The sequence below is a fragment of the Octodon degus genome, unplaced genomic scaffold (genome assembly GCF_000260255.1).
Source record: "Octodon degus isolate 3935 unplaced genomic scaffold, OctDeg1.0 scaffold00006, whole genome shotgun sequence".
Classification (NCBI taxonomy): Eukaryota; Metazoa; Chordata; class Mammalia; order Rodentia; family Octodontidae; genus Octodon; species Octodon degus.
In genome coordinates, this window is record NW_004524582.1 from 31,009,535 (window position 1) to 31,035,713 (window position 26,179).

The window sequence follows — 26,179 nt, forward strand, 5'->3', positions numbered from 1 at the left end:
AGCCCAGAAGTCGGGAGCAGGCACCCCGGAAGTCAGGCCGCTCAGCAGCCCGGAAGTCAGGGGAGCAGGCACCCCGGAAGTCAGGCCAGCAGCCCGGAAGTCCTGCCACATCCTGGAAGACACGCCGGTGCTGGGCGGACTCGGCTCGCGCTGGGTTCGGTCCAGGTCCTGGCGCTGCCCAACAGGCACCGCGCTTGCTGAGCGCCAGGGTGCCCCTTCTCGCGCGGCAGGCCTTCTAGCGGCCACACAGCAGCACACTGCCCGTCCCTTACCAGCAGCCTGGTGTCCTTGATGACACAGAGCAGCTTGGTCCACTGGCCGAAGCGCTTCTTGCGCAGCAGGAAGGCGCAGATCTTGGCGTCCTTCACGAGGTCCATGGAGGCCTCCTCCGAGGGCCACTGGTGCCGGGCCTTCTTCCCCTTCCCATCCTCCTCCTCCTCGTCGTACGACTCGTAGGAGCTGCTCATGGCGTCTGAGTCATAATCTGCGAAGAGACGGGCAGGCAGGGTAGGAGGGCCTGAGCTTGGGGCTCACCTGCGGGCTGGGGGCTCATGGTGACACTTCTGTCTCCATGGGATTCCCTGTGAAGCAGCACCCGTCCCTCTCAAAGGCGTGGACCACAGAAACACAACCATCTCTAGACAGCTGTGTGTGTGTGCAGGACACTGGCGGGACCCAGCCTGGACACTCGCCAGGCCTGTAGCGAGCACTTGCACCCGTTGCCTGTGTGGCCCTTTGCTGTCCTGTGCCCACACTTCGGTGCTGAGGCCTCCCAGCCGCAGCCCGCCCATCCCAGCACTGGAGAATCGGGGCCAACTGGGCCAGCTCTCTGCTCCCCCAATCCCAGAAGTGCACTCCACTTTGCACACACTGCTCAGTTCCCCAAGCATGTGCCACACCCTCCATCTCCTCGGGCCTCTGCTAAGGCCCCGCTCCCTCCTGCCTTGCCTGGGCAAGTGCACCCATCTCTGGGCACCTCAGTACAGGATGCCTCCTCCACCCAGTCCTCTCTGCATACCGCATACTGAGGCCATCGACAGGATGGGGCCACCCTAGCACTCAGCTATGCAAGCTGTAGTTTTACTGTGACTCTGGAGAGGGGGCTTCCCGGTGGTAACTCTGGCTGAAGATGGTCACAAGTGTAGTAGGGTGCTAACCCGATGGGACCTGCGACCTTTGGAGAGGGGCGTGGCTTACTGTGCCATGTGGAGACGCCGCGACATAGCAGCACCCACAAGGCAGGCAGAGGCCTGCACAGAGCCGGGCCATGCTGCCACCACCCCATCTGGGACTCTGGCCTGCAGAGCCTCAAAGCGGGCACTGTCATAGCATGCGGAGCACAAGAACGCCTGGCCCAATGCCCACTTCTGTGTCCCCCAGGGCCTAACTTCGGCCCACCCCTCATGCTGTAGATGCCACGGCGACCCCTACACCCCAGAGGAGGGAGACCGTCTGCTGGGTGTGACAGCAGAGTTCCTGGAGGGGACATGAACAGCAGGAAGCCCTGTCTCCGGAGCCAAGCGGTGTGTGCTGGCGTGTTTTTGGGGTGCTCTCAGGGCATCACCATGGCATCAGCACCTGCAGCTGCTCAGGAGCCGGCTGCCTCCAGCATCTGACCCCCCCAACTTCCCCTTGGGGGTGCAGCTGGCAGGGGGCATGCAGGGCAAAGGTCGACTTCACCTCTGATCACCGCCCAGGCAAGTGCTTGCCTTTGCACCAGAACTTCCCAGCACAGAACCCACACAGGGAGCTGCGAGCAGACGCACAACTTGAGCAGATCCTGGGAGCAGAAAGGACTCAAGGAGGATTCTGGCAAGAGCCGAGGAGCCTGCTGGACGACCCTGAGGGGCCCTGATGGCAGGGGTGTGGCAGGCATGTGCAGCGGCCCCCGAGGGAGGTGCTGGGCAGCCGGCGGGGGCCCCTCCATCTCTGCTTCTGGGTCCCCACAAGCTAAGCTGTTTTCTGGAACACCCAGCTCTAGGGAGATTTCACAAGTGGAGGCAAGAGTGAGGACAGACCCATGTGCAGGGAGGGCTGCCCCTCCCCAGCAGCAGGCGGTGCTCCCTGGTGCTGGTGTCAGTGGGCCAGGTGCGGGGACAGAGCCGGGAGCACAGCCTGCATGGCGCCTGCAGAGGCCCTCAGGAGCAGTCAGCCACCGAGCTGGTGCAAGCATGTCTCGCTCAGGGCAGACAGATTGAGGCCCAAAGACAAGTAAGTCCGCCAAGACCACAACCCAATGAACCAGGGCAAAGACAGAAGCCAGGGCGCTGGATTTTACATTGGCAGAGCAAAGAATGTCCCCGGCAGCTCCTTCTCATCCTGACTACTGGGACAAGGCCCACTCTACGGAGACAGAGAGCTCGCCGTCCTGCCTCCCTGACAGCAGGACTATGCTGCTTCCAGGAAGCTTCAGCCAACTTGCAGGGAACAAGAGCAGCCCAGAGTGAAGGGGCTGCAGAGAAAGTCACCTCCGACATCGCCTTCAGCAGTTGCCCATAAAGGGAACAGAAGCCTCATGCTGGTTGGCTCAGCACAGCAATGGGGTCTCGGACCCAGTGGGGCTGCGATGCCAGAGAGTCGCCTGTCTAGGGGCTGGGGCTTGGCACATTAGGAGGAAAGGAAGATGCAGGAGGTGAGGAGGGAGGAACGTCCAGCTTCCTGATGCTGCCATGAGTGGTGTGGGGTGCAGCCGGCAGGGGGGCATGCAGGGCAAAGGCCGAGAGGTGCTGGGGGGTGCCATCAGGCGGGCTCCACTTCACACAGGATGCTCCGATACATGGTTATTTTTAACTATAAAGTATTACCGTTTTTTTAAAGAGCATAAATGCAAAGGCACACAGCGCACCCCTGGCAGATCGGGGGCAGCCCCAGATCGGGGGCAGGAAGGGGCCTTCTCATGCACATACAATGGGTCTCCCCTCCGCACACCCTCAGAGCCCCACAAGCTCCCAGCAGAGGGTCGTGCCCTGAGGCATGGCCTCTTCTCCATGCCTGTCTCCCGTAGGGGCAGGGAGACCCCGGGACGCCCACCTCCGTCACTCGCTGGCTCTGATCAGGTAGAGCCTGAGTGCCTCTGGGCTGCTCTGGTGTCCGACCTGGATGTTTCCGAGAAGGACTGGCTGGGCAGAGGAGTCAAGGGCTCAGGCAGGAGCATCCCCTCCAGGGTCCTGGGGTGGAAGCCTGGCCTGGGCTGCAACCCTTAGGCAAGGCCTGCTGGGAGGTCCCTGGGTCACGGGGGTGTGCCTTTGAGGGGACTGTGGGACCCCAGCCTCTTCCTGCCTCTCTCGGCTTCTCAGCCTAAGGGGAGAGATTTGGGTCTACCACACACCACTCTTCCCTTGCCACAGGCCCAGGGCGCAGAGCCGCTCAGTGCTGGCCTTCAACGCCAGGGTGTCAGCCAAAACAAACCTTCCCTCTATGAAAGCTGACTGTTCAGCTTTCCCCATACAGTAACAGGAAGCTGACTAACACACAGCTTTCCCTGCTCTTGCATTTCAAGAGTTCTGAGCACCAAAAATGGGCACAGATTAGGTGTTCCACAAAAAAAAAAAAAAAAAAAAGAAAGAAAACGAAAGTTCAGCACAGGCTAATCAGCAGAACAAAGCTAAAGGGCCATGGAAGCTGCCAGCCCTTAATTCAGGTATTTCCTCAGCACTGAGGTGCCAGACCCAGAACATGAAAATGGTCACCTTCTTTGTTCTTACGCCCCCGTGGGAGATGGATCCTACGGGGAGGGAGTATGTTCAAGCGAGGCACATTAGGAACCACAGCTAAATTCTGGAGATACTCCTTCGGGTTTCTATGGGAAAGTGGAGGCCTCACTTCCGGGCGGGCTGGAAGGCTGACTCATGTTCGGAAGCAGCCAGGCCAGCCGGGCTCAGCCTATTCTCGAGCGCGGTCACATGCGACGGGAGCCTCGGAGTCTTTACCACACCCACCTGGTCCTCCTTGGTGCTACTGCGAAGACCACGTGAAGGACATGGGAGAGCTCTGTGGCCCTGAAAGTGGGGAAGTGGCTGACACACACCTGTGCTGCCAGTCACCAGCAGGGCCACAGCAGCCAGGCATTGTGCCAAACATGTTCCATGCTGTGAGCGGCACACAACATCTGCCTGCACCAAGAAGGTGAGAGCGGCAGGAGGACAAGGGGGAGGGCGATGCCAACTGAAGAAAAGACCTAGATCTGATGCCCAAATACCAACACGAGCTGCGGTGTGTTCGCACTGTGTGGACCGAGTGAGGCGGGCCTCCTGCTTCCGTTTCCTTGGAGTCTGGCTAGGGTTGGCCCCAAGAGAATCCTGCGAGGAATCGGGGAGGAGCCAGCAGGCGCCACACTCGGAGTCAGTGTCAGCCAGGGCCCAGGCACGATTCCCAGCCACAGCCAAGCCTGCTCTCCTCCTTGGCATCTGGGGTTCTAGGAGAGGTGCACCCCTAACGCCAGCGCCTGCTGCTGGTCACCTGCACCAGAGTCCAGAGGAGGTTAGACAGGTAGACTGGGGGTTGTCTGCAGGATTTCCGTCTGCCCTTGATCTCCCCAAGTCAAGCCAGCCTCTTGTCCACACCCTACCTAAAGAACAGGCAGCAGCTGCCCCCGGTGTCCACAGCTCCTGTGGCTGTGAGCACCTAATCCCAAGGCTGTGCTCCTTCCTTGTCATGGAAATTCCACTCCTCCAATCAGACCCCAGCTACTCCTGCCGTGAGGATGGCTGCCTCTGGCAGGGAGCGCAGGTGACGCTCCGCAGACCCAGGGGATTTTTAAGCACAGCTATGTCATCCTTTGAAGGTCACTATTTCACTTTTGGAAACTGCTCTTGGCTGCCAAACCTTGAGCAGGTGGAAGGCTTCGGCCCCAGACACCCGTCAGGATGCGGCCCGAGCTGCCTGCCTGAGCTGCGGCCATCTGAGGCACAGAGGCGCATGCTGTCACCGACCAGAGCAGCTGGGCGTCAGGCACTCCCTCAGCAACCAGAGCGGTTGCTCTGGCTGTCTTGACGTCCCCTCAGTGCCTCATGCGGTCTTAGGTGCAGCTTTTCCGGAGGCAGCTACATCTGGAGTGTGCCATGCTGGGATTAAGAGTGTGCGATTACTGAACCAGCCCACTGATTGGTTAGGCCCTGCCCTAATCCTAGCAGTCTAGACAGAATACACAGAGGGGCAGAAGCTGCTGTGAAGGTCGCTCGCGGTTTTCTTCCTCGCTGTGCTGCCTTCTGCCCGCCGGGAACCACTTCTCTGCAGTGCCCCTCTGCCAGGCCACCCTGCCTCGGAGCTAGCCAAGAGTGGACTGAAACCTCTGCACAACATGAGCTGAATCAACCTTTCATCCTTTAACCTCGTCTCAGCAACAGGAAAAGTGACAACGACAGAGGCCTGCAGGGAGCTCCATCCCCGCTCAGAGTGTCTACAGGGGCACTCTGTCATCGACGGAAGTGGGTGAGTGTGGTCTACGTGACAGCAGGTGCCACTGGATCCCAAAGATGTGAGAAGTGGCAAAACAACCAGCTTCTCGCTGTCCCTGGCCCCTGTCCCTGTCATACGGCAGTCTCCTGAGAGCTCTGATTCACCAGCACTGCTTCGCGGCTGTCTGCCCAGGACTTGAGAGAAGCCTGATAGGAAACTGGCACCCCATGGCCCAGGCACAGAACCCCACAAGGGCAAGTGTGGTGTCCGGACCAGTGCCCACCAAAGCCGCCTCAGCAGACCAGCACCGTGACCCACACGTGTCGGCCACCTCCCAGACTCCTGGCCCAGGGGCTCACATACAAGGGGCTGTGGGTGCAATGAGGGAGGGGGCGTGGGACTTGGGAGTGTGGCTTTCCACTCAGGAAGACTGGTCCTAAGCCCTCAAACAGCAGAGGCCAGTGCCGACCCCCACCACGTGACACTGTCCCTATCAGCTGCCCCCAAGAAGAGTTGTCACCACTGGCCACTACCTGCAGGGAGGGACAATGACAGTGAATTTCCTTCGCTCCTTCGCATGCAGCCTTGCCCAAGCAAGGGCCTCACAGGCCTCACATGAAGCGCGGCAGCCCCCCAAGCCCCGCCCCAGCCTGAAGAAGCCTGCTTGACAGGCCGGAGGATCGAGGTCTGAACCTCAGTGATAGTGACAGCCCTCGTAACGCCTTGGGGGGCTAGCAGGTCTCCAGTGTCCTCAGCCGTGTGTGCCCTGCCCCCATGGCCTGCACTCGCCAGGCCCAAGGACAGGGCTGCCATACATAGTGGCTCCTGGTGACCCCCACCCAACACTGGGACCTCCCATCTCAGGGTTCTGGATGCACCAGCCCTGTGGTTCCACCGAGCAGGAAGCAAACTGTCCCCGGCCATGCCAGGCTCCTCGGGCCTGGAAAGCCTTGGGAAGAGAAGGTGTCATGGTGACCAGGAGGTGAAGGGGCTGATCCTGACGGGGGAAGCTGTACCACTCCGGGCCAGAGGAGTGTACCAGGACCCCGCCCCCACCCCAGCCTGTGATTAAAGCTGAGGCGCTTCAGCTTCCAGTACGGGAAGTAAGTCCTGAGGGGCTGGCCTTCGGACCATCACCGGAGGACAAGCCGTGGCTGAGCAAGGAGGCTGTGGTGGTGGCAAAGGGAACACAACTGGTGCTAAAGGGAATCGGCTGAGGCCATTGATTGCTGAACAGAGGGGACTGAGCCCGTGACTGTCCCTTCCTTGCTCGCACACGTTCATGAGCAGGCTGACACTTCCCTTCGCCCTGTGCCCAGCCTCCTCCACCTGCAGGAGCAGGGCCCCGGGTGGCTAACCTCGCGTCTTGGGGTCTAAGTCACAGGCTCTCCAAGGGGACACTGCGTCCTGCTGGAGGAGAATGAGTGTCACTAGGATTGGAAGAAGGGACCACGTCCTCTCTGTCACAGGCACAGGTGGCTGCCAGGCCCCTGCTGCCACGTGGGCTGGTGCCTGCAGCTACAAGAACAACTCCCAGCCCCTCCTGCAGGCCCACAAGGCATGAGTGTAGACACACAGGTGCCAGCCTGTCCATCCTCATCCCCAGGCCGCTTCCCCAAGGCCGCCCTCCTCAGGGAGAGAATAACAGCCTTCTTCTGAGGAGAGTGGCCAGCTCCAGCCCCATGTCCCCTGGGTCTCTTTCAAAGCCAGAACTGAGTCGGGGTTCGAGGACCAGCTCTGAACTCCTGGCTGCCTGGAGAAGGTGGCAGGTTAGGCCTGGCTTGGCTCTTCAAGGCTGGGAAGGCTGTACCCATCAAACCAGGCAGCGCCTGGGCTCGCAGGGCAGCAGCTGAGAGGTTCAGCCACACACCTGCCACCAGGGGCTCCCGGCAGGAAGACGCAAGGTCCCCAAGCCAAGCAGGATCACCTTGGGCTGTGGCCCTGAGAGCTCATCAGGAGGGGAGAGGGCAGCGCCAGGCCCTGCGCTGCTGTGTCCTCGTCGGCTCTGGCCAGGGGCCCACAGTGGCTGTGGCAGTACATGGCCTGACCTCTGCCAAAGGGTTCCAAGTGGAAGAGAAAATGAGACACTCCCCTGCAGATCTCAACTCCTGAACCTCACCCTGCCTCTGAATCGGAGGTGTGCCCTGCTCAGCAGGGCCACAGGGTTGACTGACAGGGCGCAGCCTGGCAAGGTGACCCAAGGCCAGCGGGTAGGAACGTGCTCGGCCTGGGGCTGCCCACTCCTGCCCAGCCCCAGAAAAGGACCCCTGGGGAATGCTGCCTTGACAGTCGCCCTCCAGCACTGAGACAGAGTCTGCTGTGAGGGGCAGCTGGGCCATGCGCTGTGCAGCCAAGACCGGAAAGCACCGCCTCTCCACGAAGCAGAGACTTGGGGTGACTCGTGTGGACCCCAGGGGGGAGGGGGCCTCTGCAGTGCAGCACGGGCAAGAGCTGGCGTGAGGCGGCAGCCCAGGGACACGCCTGGAGGGCAGCCCTCACTTCCCTCGCAGGCAGCAAGTGGGCTCCCTTGGCTGACACCAACACCGGTGCAAGTTCTCTCTGCGACAGGGCGCCTGCCCAGCAGGAGACTGTGAGGCCACTCAAAGTGAGTTGGACACGACTGTCCGGCTCTGCCTCGGCTGGGCGTCTGTACCTAAGCCAGCGCTACCACAAGCGCCACACGGTTATCAGCGAGAAAGCTAGGACTCCGGCACAAGCTTTCCAGCAGAATCTTTCTCCCCCCAAAAAGAGACAAACCGAAGCCTGCAGCTGAGAGGCTCCTTCTACGCATGCAGTCACTCCTGCTGGGCTAGCAGCCTGGCACAGGCGTGGGAGGGATCGGGCTGGCCGAAGGCTACGGGGCTGGGGTGGGGCCGGTACCCCTAAGCAGGAGCCACCAGTCTGCTGCCCAAAGGGTACACTTCATCGGGTGAATTTCCACGGCATAAGATCTGCTGGTGTGGGCACCGGGCTGCACCCCCGCCTCTTCGCACCCTCGCTGAACCGCTGCCGCCCTGGAGGCCAGGGGCACCCTGCCCCCATGACTGTGCTGGTGCGCAGGGCCCAGCCTGCCCCATCCATGCCCGCGGGCCTGACACTCACTGGATGTGATGTATTCCGGGGCCTTTCCGGGGCTCAGCGGCACGGCTTCTTCATAGTAGCCTTCCGGGAGGGCGGACGTTGGCAGCGGCGGAGGCCCGCTGTCAGGAGGCTGAGGGAGAAGGACATGGCAGAGATCAGCGCAGAGCTGCCTTCCCGAGGCAGCAGAAGGCTCCTGCTCATCCCTGCAGGCCTCCCCAGAACGCTTCGGGCTCTAAGGCCGCTCAGCCACGGCAGTCACTGTCATGGTAAGGCCCGGATCCCAAACCTGCACCGATGGCGAGTGGGAGGCCGGCCCGAATCCCATCCTCGAGGAGCCACTCCTGACTGGACGCCGCTCTCTGGAGAGCACTTGCTCCTCTCCCTGCCCTCTACCCACAGTATCCGCTTCTCCCTCTGAATACCCACAGCGCCTGCTGGTTCTCCCCAGTTCCCTCTGCTAAGAGAAGAGGCCCCCAAGGCCACACTCTCCAGACCCTGGTCCTGCCAGGCGCAGTGTGCTGGTCACAGGTGACGTCGGCCCCTCGGGATGGCCCTCTGCAAGGGGAGTCCTGTGACACCATGCTGTGCAGAGGCATATACTGGGGCCCAGGCCCTAACTCATCCTGTGTAAAACCAGACTCTCAGGGATGACAGGACAGGGCTGGCAGGCCCCTGTTGGCTGAAGACCCTTGCTAGGTTCAGACTCTCCCGGGAGGGCAACATCCCACGCACCACTGTTCTGTGACCACACGGGAAGAAGGATGTTACAGAGAGCAGAACACAGCAAGGCCCAAATTAAAGACCTACCAAGTTAAGCATCCAAGTAGGACACTGTTCCAATGAAACTGTGGGGGTTTTGCTGTTTTTTATTTTTATGTAATCTCTAGAATGTGCGATTCCATCACTTTCCAAGGAGTCCTGGGTGGATGACTAACGGCCCAGACAATCCAGCCTGCTCCTCCCCCTGCCAGCTGGAGGGGGAGGGAGGGAGAGGAAGGTGGGGGAAAGTGGAGAAGGAGAAGATAGAGGGGAGGGGGAGGAAGCGGTGGAGAGGAGAGGGAAGGAAAGAGGAGAAACGGGGAGGAAGGGGTGAGGAGGAGGACATGGAAAAGAGGTGGTGGAGGAGGAGGAGAAGGAGGTAGACGAGGCAGAGGGGAGGAGGGGGAGGCAGAAGTGGGGAATGAGGAGGGGTGAAGGAAGGGAGGAGGAGGAGGAGTGCTGCACCCAGACCTCTGTCCACCTCGCTGCTCAGACACCCACAGCCCTCTCCTCAGCCCTGCCCCGCCCTGGACAAACAGACCCTATTCCCTGGTGCTCCCACCCAGAGGTGGTTCTCCGGGGTGGGCCACTGCCACCCGGCCATCTCACGCCCGGCTACTCTCCTAAAGAGCCTGATAAAAAATGGAGCCCAATATGCCTCACTCTGCCAAGCCGGGCCTGGTTAGGGGCCACACGGGTTAAAATCCTGCTTGCTGCTTTTGGAAGGAAGGGTCTGACTTGGGAATCTGCTGTCTGTGAGGAGCAGGTGTTCTGGCTTCCTCTGCTGATGTGACCGGATTATTCTCATCCTGGGGCAGCATCAGGGAGGTTGATGAGTACCTGCCAGTTACAGCCCGGGCAGACACCTTCCCTGAGAACTTGGAGAAGGTGGGGGTGACTTCTAATCAAGGGACCCCGGAACATGACCTGTCTAACCCTCAGGGCCACACATTTGGAACAACCTGCTGAGACTCAGGCTCTGGGACCCCACACTACTTCCCCTGGGATACTCGACCACAAGGGTCCGCTGTTCACAGGAGGAAACGCTGCCCAGGGAGGTTCCCAGAGGCTCCTGTGCTGCTGCCTCCCAGGTAGGTGCAGACGGCGCAGCGCAATCTCCCTTCTGCCATCTCCAAAGCCAGCGCTGAGTGAAACCCTCAGCTCTCCAGTCCCCGTCCGCAAAGCTTGTGCAGCGGCTAAGGGTGCTCATGGAAAGCGTAGCAACAGCTGCCTCTTCCTTGCGCATGGTGCCTGCAAGGCACTTTCACATGATTTTAAAATATCAAAACTATTTTGACTTTAATACCGCTCAAAGAGGACTTCTACAGGAGTACCCTCTACCTCCCAAAAGGGTCAGGACTCCACACCCAAGCTCCAGGGTCCCTGGGGGCCTGCACAGAGCAGCTTCTGACACCGTGGGTGGCTAGGGTCAGGCCAGGGGAGGTGCAGAAAAGCTCTGACTTCCAGGTCCTTGCCAGTGGGTGCCAGGTCGCTGAGATCACAAACCTGTGGGGCTGACCTCGCTGCTCTGAAGGGGTCCCTGCAGGATGTGTGCTGGCTGCTGCCACTGTTGCTATTTTTCAACAACATCACAATGGTAACCGCTGCTCACCGTGTGCCTGCTGTGGGCCAGACATATCCTGGGACATTTTAGGGTTTTTCTCTCGGTCACCCAATGACACTGAGATGTCAGTGCTTCTGCTGTGTCCCCACAATCGGGAAACTGAGGCCCAAGGCCTCGAAGGACTGACACCACAGGTGCTGGGCAGACAGTGCTGGGGAACCTCCTGCTGCTGATGGGTTTCTAGAAAGTCCTGGCCAGGCGCCGTGCGTCGTCTTCGCCCTGCGGAGCTGGGACTCCTGCGTCTAGGCCCAGTGTTGTTCTTGTTCTGAGAACACCCCATATAGACAGGGACTACGCTGCTGTGCCCCTTGGCCTGGAGCTGGTGGTGTATTCTACACATTACGTGACTCAAGAGACACAAGAAGCCTAAAAGGAGTCACTGCCAAAGCTCGCAGGTCAGTTAACAGGAAGAATGTGGAGATAGCGAATGACCTCAGAAAGCCTTGGAGGCACCGACAGAAGACAAGATCGCTCTACTTCTTAAAGCATCCAGGACACAATAACTAGGACACAGGTGGCATTCACTTCAACACCTGTCACCAGACGGGTGCCAGCCAGCTGCCACAGTGGCCCCAAAGCGTGGGAGATGACAAGCAGCTGGGGCAAACTGGACAACAGGAAGTCCGCACCGGCCAAGTCCATGTCTCTGTCTGCAGAGCACTGTGCCCCATGGCGACCACCCAAACCCGAGGCCCAGCGCCCCGAGGTCTTTTCATGACTCTGGCCCAGGGGCCCAGTGGCCCTCGCCTGACTTTATGAGGTGCAGCTTCTTATTCCACCTCACCCACAGTGCTCTAGGTCTGCCGAGAGGGCAAAGACCACAGTCTGGGCCTGTCACCGAGTCAGGCCTGGCTTGCGTGACGGTTCATGACCCCAATTACCTGTTCTCTAAAACCTGCTCAGAACAATGAGGGGGAGCTGTGTCAGCAAACACTTGGCTGACCCACTGGGGTGAAGACACCCCCGGCCCCTCTGCACAGTGCCCTGACCAGCGTCCACAAAACACTGACCATCCATGGCTGACAGGCTCCACTCCAAAGCACCCACCGAACGCCCTGCCACGTGAAGCACATGACTGGAGTCGGCTTTACTCTCAAAACTCGCACTCCCATTACTGACTACGGCACAAATAAACCAAAGGGAAAGTGGGCGCCCAGGGGAGCTACGGCTTCCCCGAAATGCCAAGGAAGCCTCAGTTGAGACAGCTGGAAAGACAAGGACAGCCCAATTTGGGGTGAGCGTGTCAGCTAGGAGTGGAATTCTGGAGCTCCAGGTGCCATCCCTGGGCGCCCGTTCTCTCAGCCTCCCCAGCTCGCACAGCACCTGCCTGCTTGTACTTCCTGGGCTGGCTTTTCGTTTTCATTTTCATTTTTATCAGGCCGTAGGACCCAAATCCAGTGCAGAGGAACAGAATGCGCAGCACTGAACAGTGGCACTAAGCAAGGCCTCGGGCATCCCGGGGGCTCTGGTCTGGCGACCTCTGAAAGTGACAGAAAATAGGCCGGGCCTGTGCTCTGTGCTGGGAGACCGCCAAGCCCCGGGCTCCCGCCTGGCTACCTATGACCATGGGCACTGCTGGACGCTGGGCCCCACACCAGGGCTCCAGGGAGACAGGCAAATACGGCCCATCTGCCTGCCCCGGCTCGTGTTGGACGAGCTATGTCACAGGAAGATACAGAGCAGGGCTGGTCACCAAGCTCGCCCCAGTCTGGAGCGAGGCCAGCTTCCCCACATGAGCAGACAGGAAGAACTACATGTGAACATCTTCAGGCGGGGAAAGGGAAACCCCAAACAAATGCCACAGACATAAACTACACATCCCAGAAGAAGGCACAGTCTTCTATCTCAATGCAAGAATGCTTGGTCAGCAGGCACTCTGCCCGTGACTGCCCAAGTTTCAGACTGATGACTTCAGAGTTAAAACTTAGCAGCTCCTGCCCTCAGGGCCTATTTGGCTAGCCAGATCCCCCAGAATTTTAGTTTATTTTTTGTTTTCATTTTTTTTTCTTAACCTGCTGTAAGAACCCCCTTCTAAGGACCTGTAGCTCCATTGCTTTGCAAGGAAAGATCTGCTTCCTGCAGGGAAACTGTGCTCAGAGGACCCCGGCCGTGGTCACCGGCGGTCTCCAGGCCCGAGGACTTAGCAGGAGCCCTAGGGCCCCCGAGGCCTTAGCTCCCCAAAGCTGGTGTCTGTCATACCCCAGGTTGCCACGCCCAGGGGGTGGGTCAGTCCACTCACCAGCCAGGGCTGAGGTATCTCTGGCAGGGGCATTTGAGGTGGTGCTGGCAGGCTGTTGGTCTCTGGTCTCTGAGCATGGTCCTTCACGTCAAAGCCTGCAAAGGGTAACCACAACCAAAGTGCCAGGTAAGGAGCAGAGAAGACCACCACTGGCTGTCATCTCCAGTCCGTGCCAGCCATGGGGTGGGCACCAATGTTCTCAGAACCGCTCCCCAATCCTGCAGGGAGGCACCAGTATTCTCTGGGGAAAGGAAGGGGAATCCCTCTCTGTGGGATGGGCACTGTGCCTTGGCAGCTTCCTTTAATAGAACACCACACAGAGGCTAAGGACTGAATGGGCTGAGAAGCCCACGGGGCAAGAGCCCACAAAGCCCGACAGGGGCTTCCAGACTCTCCTGGGGCTGTCTCCTTCTGGTGGGGTGGGCGGCATCTCCTCACCGCTGCACGTGTTCCCTGCACCTGCACAAGTACTGCTGCGGGTGGGGTGCTGTGGGTCCCGTCAGGGAATCTGGGGCACCCAGGTCTCTGAGCTCCTAGAGGCTTCACCTGTTACACCCAGATGGACAGCACCTGGTACATGTGGAGCCTTCCACGAAACCTGAGGAATCAGTGATCTCAGGAGGATGAACAAATGAAGGTGGTGGGATTAGAGGTGCCAGGGAAGCCAGCAAGGAGCGGAAGGGGGAGGCTCACCTCGGGACGACTGTATCCGAAGCAGGATGTTGGTCAGTACCGCTTTCTTCTCCCTGACGGTTGACGTTAGGTACTCATGGTCCAGAAGCTCAAGAAACAGGCGAAGCTCAACTATTAACTCTTCCATTGCTGAAGACAGAGGAGGCAGGAGGAAGAGCGTTAACCCCTTGGTTTCCAAATGCTGAAGCCCACCCACACAGCATGTCATGTTTAGCTTGACCGTTGAACGCCTCACTCTAACCTGAGAAGCAAGGCAGCTGAAGCAGGGGCTAACAAAGATCTGCACATCCGTCTTCCCTGCCAGACTCACAGCCCCTTCGCTCTGGCTGGGGGCAGCAGAGCCCACCTGACAGAGGCCCCAGCTGGTGCCAGACAGGAACCTAAGGTCATCGCCCACTCTCAGTCTGGATGTGATGTTAAATTCCAGTGCGAAGGGGGAGATGGGAGTTTAAGATGACACCAGTTTGCCAGTAAGTCCTACGGCACCACTCAAAAACCCAATGCCCAGGCCCTGCCTCTGCAGGCTGGCTCTGTGGCCAAGGCTGTGAGCCCGCTTATGTACTAGGACAAGGATGCCTGGGGCCCGGGAGGACGGAGCAAAGAAATTCCACTTTCCGTGCAAATAAATGCGGGGGTAAGACAGCTGGTATCTTACCACAAGCCAAGCGCAGACACCAAGCCACACTCCTGCTTGGTGCCACGCTCTCCACACTGCACAGAGGCGCTCTTGCCGAGTGTCCTTGGTACACCCTTGATACCGAGCATGCAGTAAAAGGCATCACACATATGAAGTCTCCACCCTGGAGGCCGCCCCCTCCTGCCCCATGAGACCACACTTCCTTCGGTAGGGACCCACTAGAGCAGTGGTGGCGAGCCTATGGCATGCGTGCTGTTTTTCTCTTCAGACAAAAGATGTTAACGTAGGAATTAGTTTTTTCTAAACTAAAACCTCACTACTCGGGTTTAATTGCAATGTCAGGACTTTGCAATAATAAGTGGGTTTGGGCTGTCAGTTTGGGCACTCGGTCTTTAAAAGGTCCACCATCCCTGGTCTGAAGAAGCCCATTCCAGGGACTGACCTGTGACCCGCCTGCGCCCCCTGTCCCGTGGCATCGTTCTGGCTTGGAAGAACGAGCAGAGGCCAGCTGCGCCTCCTCTCCATCACCAGCCACTTTTATCCCTTCAAGGAAACAACGGGCAGCATTTGTGGCCAATGGCAAACTCTAAGCTTTCAAGAATTTGGAAACTGTGTATCCACCACAGGAAGAGGTCCTTACCCGCGGTACAGAGGGGACAGTGACAGGCAACAGTGACTGACCAGCATGATGCTTCCGGGTGGTACTAGGAGTCTATATTTGGGAAATCTGCGAAGGTCGGTGAAAATGACCTTCCCGAAATGCAACATAAACCAAGACATTCACTGAGCAGAGGCCAGCACCACCTCAGGTTCCACCTCAAGGCAAGCAGAAGAGCTGAATCGAGCTTCTGGTCAGGTCAGTCAGCACCCACCTGCTCCTGGAAGGGATGCGGGGAGCTTCCCCTCCACCCGCCTCCTTGCCGGCCGGGGCTTCCTCCCACACTTCCCATCATCTCAACAGTCTGGATGAAGAAGTGCACGTGAGGACCCAGAATCTACCAAGCCAGACACAAGGCACACCTGCAAGACTGCAGTGCAGTGCTGCACCTCTGTCTCATTTGCGTGAGTGCGAATTCTGTGTGTGTGTGCGTGTAAGTGTGGATAAGGAAATACAGATTTATATATATATATATATATATATATATAGCAATGGTGCTAAAAGCTAGAAGCAAAAGTGTTACAAATGTCCAGGAATCTAAGTGCGGCCCACAGGTCTATAGGCCTCCAGCCCCATCTGCCTCCGTCTCTCAAGCCCCACGTATCTTGCAGGCTCACACCAGTCCCACTGACAGCACTGATAGCTGAAGAGCTAGGAGAACGTCACGTGCTCCGCAATCCCCCTGCACCGTCCCCTGCAGAGCCCGAGCCCTGGTGTGACTAATTGGGGGGAACATTGACCTCTGCCTCAGGGTGGACCCAGGCAGCCAGCCCCCGCAGAGCCCTACCATGCCTCCCATGAGCGCTCACCCGCCTGGCAGCACACTCCCTGCCCTGTGCATCCCAGCTGGGACCGTGCAACTCCAGGCGGTGTCTCTGGTCCAGAAGCTCGGGAGCCACGGCCCTTAGGCACATGTATGCCAGGACAGAAGCCACTGTTAAGATTCAGATCTTGATCCCCCTCACCACCCCCCCAGCCTCATGTGCTCACAGGTGTGGCTTGGGGAGGTGACTGGGTCAGGGATGCGACACTCTTCAGTGGGTGTGACCTTATGTGATGCTGGGAGGTGAAGCCTCTCTGGGGGAGGTGGGCTGGTGGGAGCGTGGCCCACAAGGGTCGACCTCCTCCTCACCCCTGACCTCTCGCTGCGTCCTGCTTGCCCTGCCATGGACCATCTCTCCTTCGCGAGGCCCCTGTGCTGTGCTGGCTGTCTTGGAGCCAGCGAGTGTGGACTGAGGCCTCCGCAAACTGTGAGCCAAAGCAAACATCTCCTTGAATGTGTAGGCTCTGTGCTGCGTCGCGGCAACAGGAAAGCGACCAGCTCAGCTACTGACGGAAAGGATGAACTGCCAGAGTGTGCCCAGAGCTGGGACCCTCAGGAGCAAGAGGCACGGGGCGAGCAAGGGGGCAGGCATGCGCTGACAGACCCCCGAAGCCTTCCAGACATGGAACGCTGGCTGCACCCAAGTCCTTGTGGCCCTTGTGTCCCGTGGCCCTTGTGTCTCCATGGCCCTTGTGTCCCGTGGCTCTTGTGTCTCCGTGGCCCTTGTGTCCCATTGGCAATGCCTTACCACATTCTTTCTGCTAAGCTAATCTGGAAGGTTTCTGTTCACCTGAAATTATGATCAGAAATTCTCAAGACGTGGCTGAGAGCATATCTAAAAACCAACTTTGATCAAGAAGATTATGGGGCCAAAGAGGAAAGTGATCGATGACGTAGAGTGTGCCTAAGGAGAGTCACATGGGGAGAAGACACTCTCTCAGGCTTTCACAGAGAGCACATTGGCCAAGCAATGGCCGTGACTCATCCACATGGCTGCACTGACAAAGGTTCTACAATCTGAGGTACAGGATCTCAGGATAAATCCTGAGGGGATTTCACTGACCTTCTCAGACCCAAAAGCTACAACTCTTGTTGCACAGGTCCTGCTTTACCTTGGTCTTATCCATCCAGTAGAAAAGTATGAAGACGAAATACAGGAAGTAAAGCCATGCTGTTATGTTGAGCTGTGGGGGACTCAGGTCAATAATTTCTGACATTGCCAGTTAAACAGAAGACCCAATGCTATTATATGGTCTACTGGACTCTTTTAGAATATTTTGCTGAGTTTACACACCTATAATATTCAATAACGGAACTTAGAAAAAATAGGGTATACAGATGAATGTCCATTTTGTATCTGTGTATTCAAAGTGGTTGGGATAGATATATAGTTACATTCTCTTAATGAATAGAATGATTTGTTCTAATGGTGTTTGTAAATAGGATCTCAAGTCCGCATCTTGTACAGCAATTAACCACTAAGAAGAATATATGCCGTGTGTTATTTGTTGAAACTGTACTACCGATTTGATTTGAAACTGTCTCATTGCTGTTTGTCAATAAAATTTTGGAAAAAAAATTGAGAAATACATATACTTCATGCTATTATGATATGTTGTTTTAGTTGAAGTATATAAAATTATATAGCAGTTTTATCTGTTAAAAAAAAAAAAAAAAAACCAACTTTGTCTAAGAATTTTCACAGGCTGACGAAGCCAGGTTCACCCTCACCAGATCTTCTCCACACTCAGGCGTTTCACCGGGCCTTCTCTGGTTGCAGGTCCAGCCAGCTCGGCCTTGTCACGTCCCCCCACGGCCATACTCGGCCACCTCCCACCAGCCGCCCTGCTGATGTCAGCGTCTCGACCCGTGGCGCTGCTCACCACGCTCTCCCAGGCCCGGGGTCGTGTGGCGCTCTGGGGAGATGTTTTTCCTCACAGTCACTGGGCAGACGTCAGCTCTTCTCGTAGCCAGGAGCCCAGTGTACACGGAAGCGCATCACTGGATGGATGACTGTGACAGCGGGCTTCTGAGAGCGTGCAGCACAGGCCTCCCACGTGTGGCCTGCCGTAGGCAGGGCGCCTGGTGGCCACTGGCTCCACAGTGAGGACTCAGTGTGTGTGGGGTCATCCACTCGCCATGTCAGGGAGCACAGGAGGGCTCTGGGTTCTGTGGGGTGGCATCTGGCCTGCAGGCACACTGCGAGTGGAAGGGGCGCCACCCCCAGGCGGGGGCCAGGGCTGGGAAGGTGAGTCCAGCCCCTGCGGAGAGGCCCTGCCGTCATCTGCCAGAGCTCGCTCAGCCCAGGACTTCTGACCGACTGGCCTGCCTTCACGAAAGCCAGGCGCACGTGTGAGAAGGGACATGATCTCCCCACTTGCTGGGAGCTCTTGGGCAGGGTGAGCTCCCCATCCTGCAAGTGGAGAAACTGAGGCTACGGAAGTTACATCCTTACCTAAGGTCAAAGAGTGAACAATAAGAGCCTGAAGGGGGATCGGAACCGGGGCCACCAATCTTGCTTGTCACTGCTTTTGTACCATGCTGCTGACTCTGCATTCCACAGGGCATTACTCCCCAGACGACCTTCAAGCGACCTCTCACGGCGCAGAAAGAATGTCTACATAATCCATGCTCCAAAATCTTTCCTCAGGCTGTGTTTTACACCAGGGTTTTCCAGCTAGGTCCTCATATTATGAATAGTCTTCGAGTAGATACATTCACCCAAGCCCTGGATCTGCCGAGGCCGGCGGGGCGCAGGAGGGGGAGGGCTGGGTCAAGAGCGCCCTCTGCTCCTCTCTCCTCTGTGCACCCTGCGCCTGCCCCGTGCTCCACTCAGAGTGAAGCTGCTCACATTCCACAGCACAAAATTCGAAGGGCTCCCACATCCTTTGCCTCACTCAATCACCAGGATCTTAATTCCTCTGGAATATTGCTGATGAGAGGAACGAGATTTTAAAAAGCCAAGTAATTCCTCAGGCGGCAGGCTGAGGAGGGACAGCTGAGCCCTGAGCCCGTCTCTGTCCAACACCTGGCCCTGGCACTCGCTGTCCCACCTGGACACAGTGCAGTCAACGACGGGGGAGTCAACAACTAACTTAAGAAGACAAACCTCCAAATGGCCACAAAAATGCAACGCGACGCAACACGACCACATCCAGCAAAGGCGCTGGCCACGGGCTCTCCCAAGAGCCCCACCCCCAATGCCTTCCTGGGGTGACTGGGAAGTGTTCCCCACACTCTCACCCTTACACTAGGGTGATAATAGGTCCTGAAGCATTTTAATGCTAATGTAGGGCCGGCCCTGGGAGCAGGCCAGCAGGACTGGAGCAGGGGAGCTGGGGGGTTAGTGCCGCACGCACGCACGCACGCACGCACGCACGCACGCTCTTCTCCTGTCCCGGGCAGCAGGACGGAGCTGCTGTCAGTGAGCGCCCCTTCCATCCGCACAGCCCACACTGGAGGAGCCACAGGAGGCGGTTCCACGAAAGCCTCTGCAAATGCATCCGAAACTGGGTAAGACAGATCACTGTAGAGAAAACGTACAATTCGCTAAATTGCTTTAGTAAATGTGGCATTACAGACGGACTTCTGTAGCTGAGCAGAGAATGTTATCAAAGTTATCCTCAAAAAAAAACAAAAGAACAATCTGGATTTTTTTTTCTTCCAGTACTGGGGATTGAACTCAGGCCCTTGCCACATGAGGTAGGTGCTTATGCCACTGAGCTAACTCCCCAGCCAAGATGTTTTCCCAAAGCAACCACCGACCGCATCAGTAGTTCTAGAGCATAGGAACAACTTTCCAGTTGGTCTTTTTTTGGAAACATGAGCCTAAGCCCGAAAGTAGAAGCCCAAGAAAGAACACCAAAGACCAACCTCACCTACAAATGTCAATGTGAAAGTCCTAAGTACTGGCACATGTAAATAACCCAATATAATACTACAACGTGGTGACCAGAAGGATGAAGGGAGTCGTGCACTCCCAGGCCTCAGGGCGTCCGTAAGTCGCCCGCAGTCCACTCCACTGGTGCCTCCAGGGGTGGGACAGTACAGTTTGCTCCACAGACTCAGGGCTGCACTTAGCACTCCACACCCGCTGCTGGTCCTTGAGACACAGAACTGGAATTGATAAGACAGTTACTAGCTTAATGAAATGTGTGCCTTAGCATTCAAAATAAAGCAAGATGCTGTCGTAGTGAGGAAACTCAGAGTTCTCTGGAAAGAGGCCAGGGGTCCCCGCTTCTCACACCCTCCTCACTGCTCCGCCGCCGCCGCAGGCTGGGCTGCCCTCTCCCCCAGGTGCCTGAGACCACAAGCGCACCGCGCCCTGGGAGGCACCGCGCCCTGGGAGGCGTTTCATGCTTGGGATGCCTCCTGTTCAGGAATGTGCACCCAGGCACTTCCAGCCAAGCGCGCCTAAACAAAGCATCCAACACCCGAAAAACTCTGAGATCGCAAGCTTTCTGAGCATTGTGTTACCGCTGAAAAGGTTCTGGGTTTGGGATCTTCACATTAAAGGTGTTCAATCTGTACTAGCCAATGCCGTTAGAAAACAGCTGGACACCCAGAATAAAAAAGAAAAAAATAGAACTGCCTCTGTTCACAGCCAATGTAAAAGCATACCTGGAAAAACCCTAATAAACAATAATAAAACCAAAATAAATAACAAAAATACTAGTAAGGTGGGGAGAGATGGAAACTATAGCATTCTGCATATTTATTTATTTATTGTATTTTAGGACAGGGCCTACAGGGCCTACAGGGCCTACAGGGTCTCACTGCATAGACTGGACTCATAGTGATCCACCTGTGTTCAGCCTCCCAAGAGCTGGGATTACAGGTGTGCGCCACCACGTCTAGTCTCAATTGCTATCTCAGTGCGCCCCAGGGGCAGGGCCAGTATGGCACGCTGGGGATTAAACCCCAGCCACTGCCCTCTGCCTAAGCCAGCGCTTTTGTCTGCTGAGCTATCTGTCCGGCCCTTTGCATGTTTATTTTATGTCAAATGATAACATGAAGACAAAGGAATACAAGAGCCCAGTTATAATGAAAATACATAACATAATCTAGCAAGAGATGTAAAACTTACGAAAGGAAATTTCGAAGCACTCCTAAAAGACAAAGAAGTAAACCTGAACAATTAGAAAGATTTTCCTTGCTTTGTGTTAGGACAAACTAACGTCAAAAAGATGTCAACTTTCTTTAAGTTGACAAATATTTTTAATGTGACCCCATTAAATATCCTAACAACTTGGGTTTCTGAAACTAGACAAGTTGTTCTAAGGTTCATGCAGATGATAATTTGAGAATATCTAAGAACAAGGGAGAGTGGCCAGACCTCTAGTCTCCTGAGATGACGTGAAGATCCTGCCCTAAAACTGCATCACACGGACATGTGGCCTCCCTGCTGGATCCGCAGAGCAGAACAGGAAGTCCAGGAACGGACTCGAATTCCCATGGAGTGCAGGTTATGGGAGAAGGCAGGGCCCCGAGATCAGCAAGGCAGGCTGCCAGCTCAGTAACTAGGATGAACAGCTCAGAGCGGCAGCGCCTGGGGAGCAAGGCTGAGTACAAGCAGCGAAGTTTCAGACACTTGTGAACCTAACTATGGGAAACAAAACCATTAAAGCCCTAGAAGAAAGAGGGAAATGCTTCCATAAACTGGGCCAGAGAGGAGACTCTAAGTGGGACTCCAGGTCAGGTGTAACAGTCAAGACAGGCCAGGAGGTGACACGGAACATGCACGTGTCCTAGGAATGGGGAGTCGGAGCTACAGCCCCGCAGGGGACAAGGAGGACACAGTGTGCACACCTGTTGTTGGGTGAGGGTATCGTGGGGTCCACCCACCTCATGCCAACCACCCGGGCTGGCCACGGCCAGACCTGCACATGCTGAGAACAGTCACCCCTTGCTCTGGGGACCCCGAGGCTGGATCTGAGGCGCTAGCTAAGAAGCTCCAGGCCAGGCCCACACCTCAGACCTTGACCTTTCTGTACTGCTTCCGATGATTTCTTGGACCCCAGGCCCGAACTGTGATCCACCCGCCCTGCTCGTGTTCCAAGCTCCTCTTTCCACACCTGCTTGGGCCTCACACCCACCAGGTCCCACATGCATATGCTTGCTCTGTCCCTGCTGGCCTCGGCCCAGGCCCCTCCACATATACACACACTCACACCCCACCCCTGCACATGGCTACTTCTCTCCAACCCCTCAGGACACCTCTGATCAGCCCTGTCCTGAGAACTTGGGGGTCACCTTCTTCACAGGCAGGAGGCAGCCTGCAGGCAGGGTCCCCCTGACTTTCCTCCGCCTGAAATGCCTAGTAAGCTGCCCGAGAAAGCTTCAGTAATACACGGTGACTTAATTGCTGGTGCTTCTTAATTCTGCACAGCAGACAAAATCCCTGAGTGTCCTAAAGAGTACATCACAGAGGCCTCAGGCCTGCTGGCCCGTAGTCCTCTGTGCTACGCGGGGGACATCCCATTCAAGGTGGAAAAGCGGAGCCCTCCTCAGTTTACTTCCTCTGGCAGCTGGTGGTCACTGGCAGTGCCCTCTCCGTGAGAGCAGATCGGGGCTCTGTGGCCTCGCAGCAGACTGGCTGGGATGCAAGCAAGGCCCTTGCATATTTTCCCTTATAGGGTTACAGTTCAGACTCCCCTCGGCCTCTTCCAAATATTTCCACAGGCCTCTGCAGATAATTTAAATGGGCTGCTTAAAGGTTGATCTAAGAAATCCCAGAAAAACCAGCCCAGCCTTAGCCGCTGTCTGGGTGGAAATGTTCCCTGGGGAGAGGACATCTGGAGTCTTTAACAACCCAGATGACCACTGGAGGAGAGGCAGGATAACTCTGAATGCAAGTCACCACCCCTGACTCACAGCCCCGGATGAAAAGCTGTTTTCTGCCCAGCAAGACTGCAAGGTCTCTGAGGTCTGGGACCCTGAGAGTACCTGGGTGAGATCCCCGGCACACAATCTGGGGAAACAGGTGACGCGAGTCCTAGTCAGAATATCCTCCTGCTGTGACAGAAGGCAAGAGGCAGAGCGAGTCCAGATACACCAGCATGAATTGCAAGGACCCACGAGACCATGCTTTCTGTGCCCAGGCTGGGAGAAGACGCTCGATGTCACGAGTGAGTCCCTCCTGGCCGCAGGTTCCCTCCCACACACAGCATTCCACTGACCCAGTGGTCAAGCTGTCCAGTGCTGACCAAGTTTCATGACTGTGGTCAAAATTTACAGCCAAGCAAGATGCAGGTGGGGTCACCAAAGGGCTCTTGGTCCCGAGCAGGGGACACAGGTGGCTCAAAGAACTGCTCTTCCTGGAGAGGAACAGGTGGTACTCTCGGCCTCCGGGCTCAGAAGGGAAACCCAGAACTGCTCTGGCTGAGAAGAGGCATGCAGCCACTAAAGGACAAGATGGCAGGGACAGAGTGTGGGTGGGGAGTGCAAGGCTACACTCTACTGCAAAAGATGCTGGGGCTGTACTGAACGCAGCAGTAATAAATTCATTGCATGAGCACTGGGGATCCGAGTGCGGGCATACAGCGATACACAGGCCGGACACTGTTCCTTCCGCACGAGCAAGGACACAAGCAACCTATATACAGGCAAGGAAAAAGTCAGGGACTATATTGGGGACCATGAACAGAAGACACCCAGACTGCAGGTATGGCCCCGTGGCCCAACACTGCCCAGCTATGCCCAAGGCCCCGGGCTTCATGCCTAGCACCCAGAATAACAGTAACAACACAAGAAGCATCCAGCCCACAATTCTACATCAAAGTCTCAAAATCTCTTGCTTTGTTTTGCCAGGTCAATTAGTAGGCATAAAACTGAGACAAAGTCATCGACACAATGCTGCAAACTGTGCAAATCAAAAGTAAAAACAACTGAACTCAAAGCAGGGCAACGAGGCAACCATCCGCAACAAGCCCTGATGAACTAAGAGGCCTGTCTCGGTTACTTTTCTCAGCAACAAGAGAAAAGTGAACCTTTAGGTTGATTAGCTCAAGGTTTGCAGAGGTTTCAGTCCGTAATCAGCTGGCTCCCAGGCAGGGCGGTGTGGCACACCGTTCAAGGCAGCAGTGGAAGACAGCAAAAGTGGCAACAGCAAAAGAGGGGAAGAGTGAGCCTCTTTTCTTCCCTTGTGCTGTAAGCAGCTGCCAGCCCCTGGAGGCGGAGTGCTCAGGCCATTTCCAGGGTGATGACCGGAGGACCCTGCTCCCTGCAGAGTTGCTTAGTTAAGCTTCTAAGCTGCTCAAGTGGACCCAATGTATCAGCCCTCAGCAGGCCTTTCTTTTTCAGGGGCCCTGGGGTGGCGCCCAGGGTCTGTGCACTGAGCTTCATCCCCAGCCATCCTTTAATTCCGAGACAGATGATCTCACTAGGTTGCTAAACCGTCCAGGCTTTGTTCAAACCTGCAATCCGCCTGCCTCAGCCTCCCAGTGTGCTGGCTTTACAGGCGTGTGCCCACGCCCAGCTTTGCTGAGGCTCCACATCAGGCCCCCTTCTATCTCCAGGGTCAGGGCCACCCACCCCTACCTGGCAACCCTGGACCTCGTACTTCCCAGATATGAGGTATCACTCCATCACTGTTTAATACTAAGATCCTTCTCTTCATTGTCCTCCTTTTTTTTTTTTTTTCCTGTATTTAGGGCAGGGTCTGCAGGGCCTGCGGGATCTCACTATGTAGATCGGACTCATAGTGATTCTCCTGTTTTCAGCCTCCCAAGTGCTGGGATTATAGGCGTGTGCCACCAAGCCCAGTCTCCATCGCCGTCTCAGCATGCCCCGCACGCCGGGGATCGAATCCTGGTCTCTGTGCTCTGCCCAATCAGGTGCTTTAGTCTGCTGAGCTTTCTGGCCAGCCCCCTCCTATTTATTTTTACCCCATAAAGAACAGTTATTAATTTTCAGAAAACTTTGACACAAAACTTGCCATCATGTGCTTCAGACAAACAAGTCGCTTGCCATGCAGTGCGGATGCACAGCCTGGCTGGCCTACACTCGCCAGCGCGCCTCTCACGGCACTGCCCCTCCCGAGCTCCGTGCCCCTGCCCAACAGTGCCAGTGCCCTGTGCTGGCCCCGCACCAGGAGCCCCTTGGGAATGCGGGCATCAGCACAGGGCGAGGTGGGCCTGGGCAGGGATAAGAACCTCATCCCTGAAACCTCAGCGGCTTCCCCAGAGACGCCAAGAAGATGTGGGAACCTGAACAGCCCTGGGTCACAGACAGCTCCCGGCGCTGTGTCACAAGTGAGCGCCACCGAACACTTCAGGGGAAAACACAAATAAACTAAAGGGAAGGCTGAGCAGTAGTAAAAGGGCCCACCAGGACCCCAAACAGGCCCTTAGCCCTCATGCACACAGTCACTATTTTAGCAAATTAAATGCTACACAAAAAGGGTAGCACACTAGATCTAATGGGGTTAGCCTTGGATGACAGCTGGTGGTGACTGGGTTTGTTTGGTTTTGTTGTTGTGACACTGGGGATAGAACCTGGGGCCATGACACTGAGCTATGTCCCGAGCGAGACAGGGCTGTCCTGAATTGCTCTGGTGGGACTTGACCTTGGGCTCCTCCTGCCATGGCCTCCCAAGCGGTGGGCTCACAGGCACACACCGCCACTCAGCTAGGGTTAGCTTAACATTAGAAAATCAGTATGTATAAAGCACCGAGGTTAGCAGACTCCGAATGAACACTCGCTCGGCCATCTCCGCAGAGAGATAAACACCAACACCCACTCATGGCTGGGGGAGGGGACTAAGGCAGTGGGGATGCGAGGGAAAGGCCGTGGGCCCTGGGGAAGGCGCAGCAAGCATCTGTCCTCCATCCTTTCTCAGACTTCAGGGTGAAGAGCCAGCCTCTTTCACGCTGTGCTGGAGAACAACGCGGCCTTATCTGCGCTCACGACAGCAAGTCATCACACAAACATGAAGAGCATTCTGCACACCCGCAGCGAGCAGCACAAGGAAACCGAGCTAGTGACATGCTGTGGAGCTGCTGTAGTGCTGCGCGTCCTTAACCCAGCACTCTGGGAGGCTCAGGCAAAGTCAAACCAAGGCTGGGCACGTTAGCAACTCAGTGAGACGCAGTCTCAAAATTTAAAGGGCTGGTGATGCAGCTCAGTGCAAAAGCTCTGAGCTCAACAACCAGTACTGTGAAAAAACAAAACAAAAAAACTTACAGTAGCATCAAAACTATGAAACATTTCAGGACCAATTTGACAAATCAAGAGTCAGCCAAGCACACACAATGAAAACTACAAAACAT

At 56.5% G+C, this 26,179-nt stretch overlaps 1 protein-coding gene across 3 annotated transcripts in view; it reads right to left on the bottom strand.

The window, feature by feature from the left end:
- Afap1 (actin filament associated protein 1) overlaps nt 1-26,179 on the bottom strand; it is a 113,824-nt gene that overhangs the window by 47,770 nt on the left and 39,875 nt on the right. For 2 of the 3 annotated variants that reach the window (XM_004624593.2, XM_023699824.1), the window contains exons 2-5: nt 13,794-13,922; nt 13,101-13,195; nt 8,500-8,608; nt 273-484 (exon numbers count right to left, since the gene is read on the bottom strand). In XM_004624593.2, coding sequence (XP_004624650.1) covers nt 273-484; nt 8,500-8,608; nt 13,101-13,195; nt 13,794-13,920 — 543 coding nt within the window. In that variant the 5' untranslated portion in view covers nt 13,921-13,922. Of the gene's footprint in view, nt 1-272; nt 485-8,499; nt 8,609-13,100; nt 13,196-13,793; nt 13,923-14,034; nt 14,056-26,179 lie in introns of those variants that run through there. The other variant, XM_023699819.1, reaches the window with a different exon arrangement.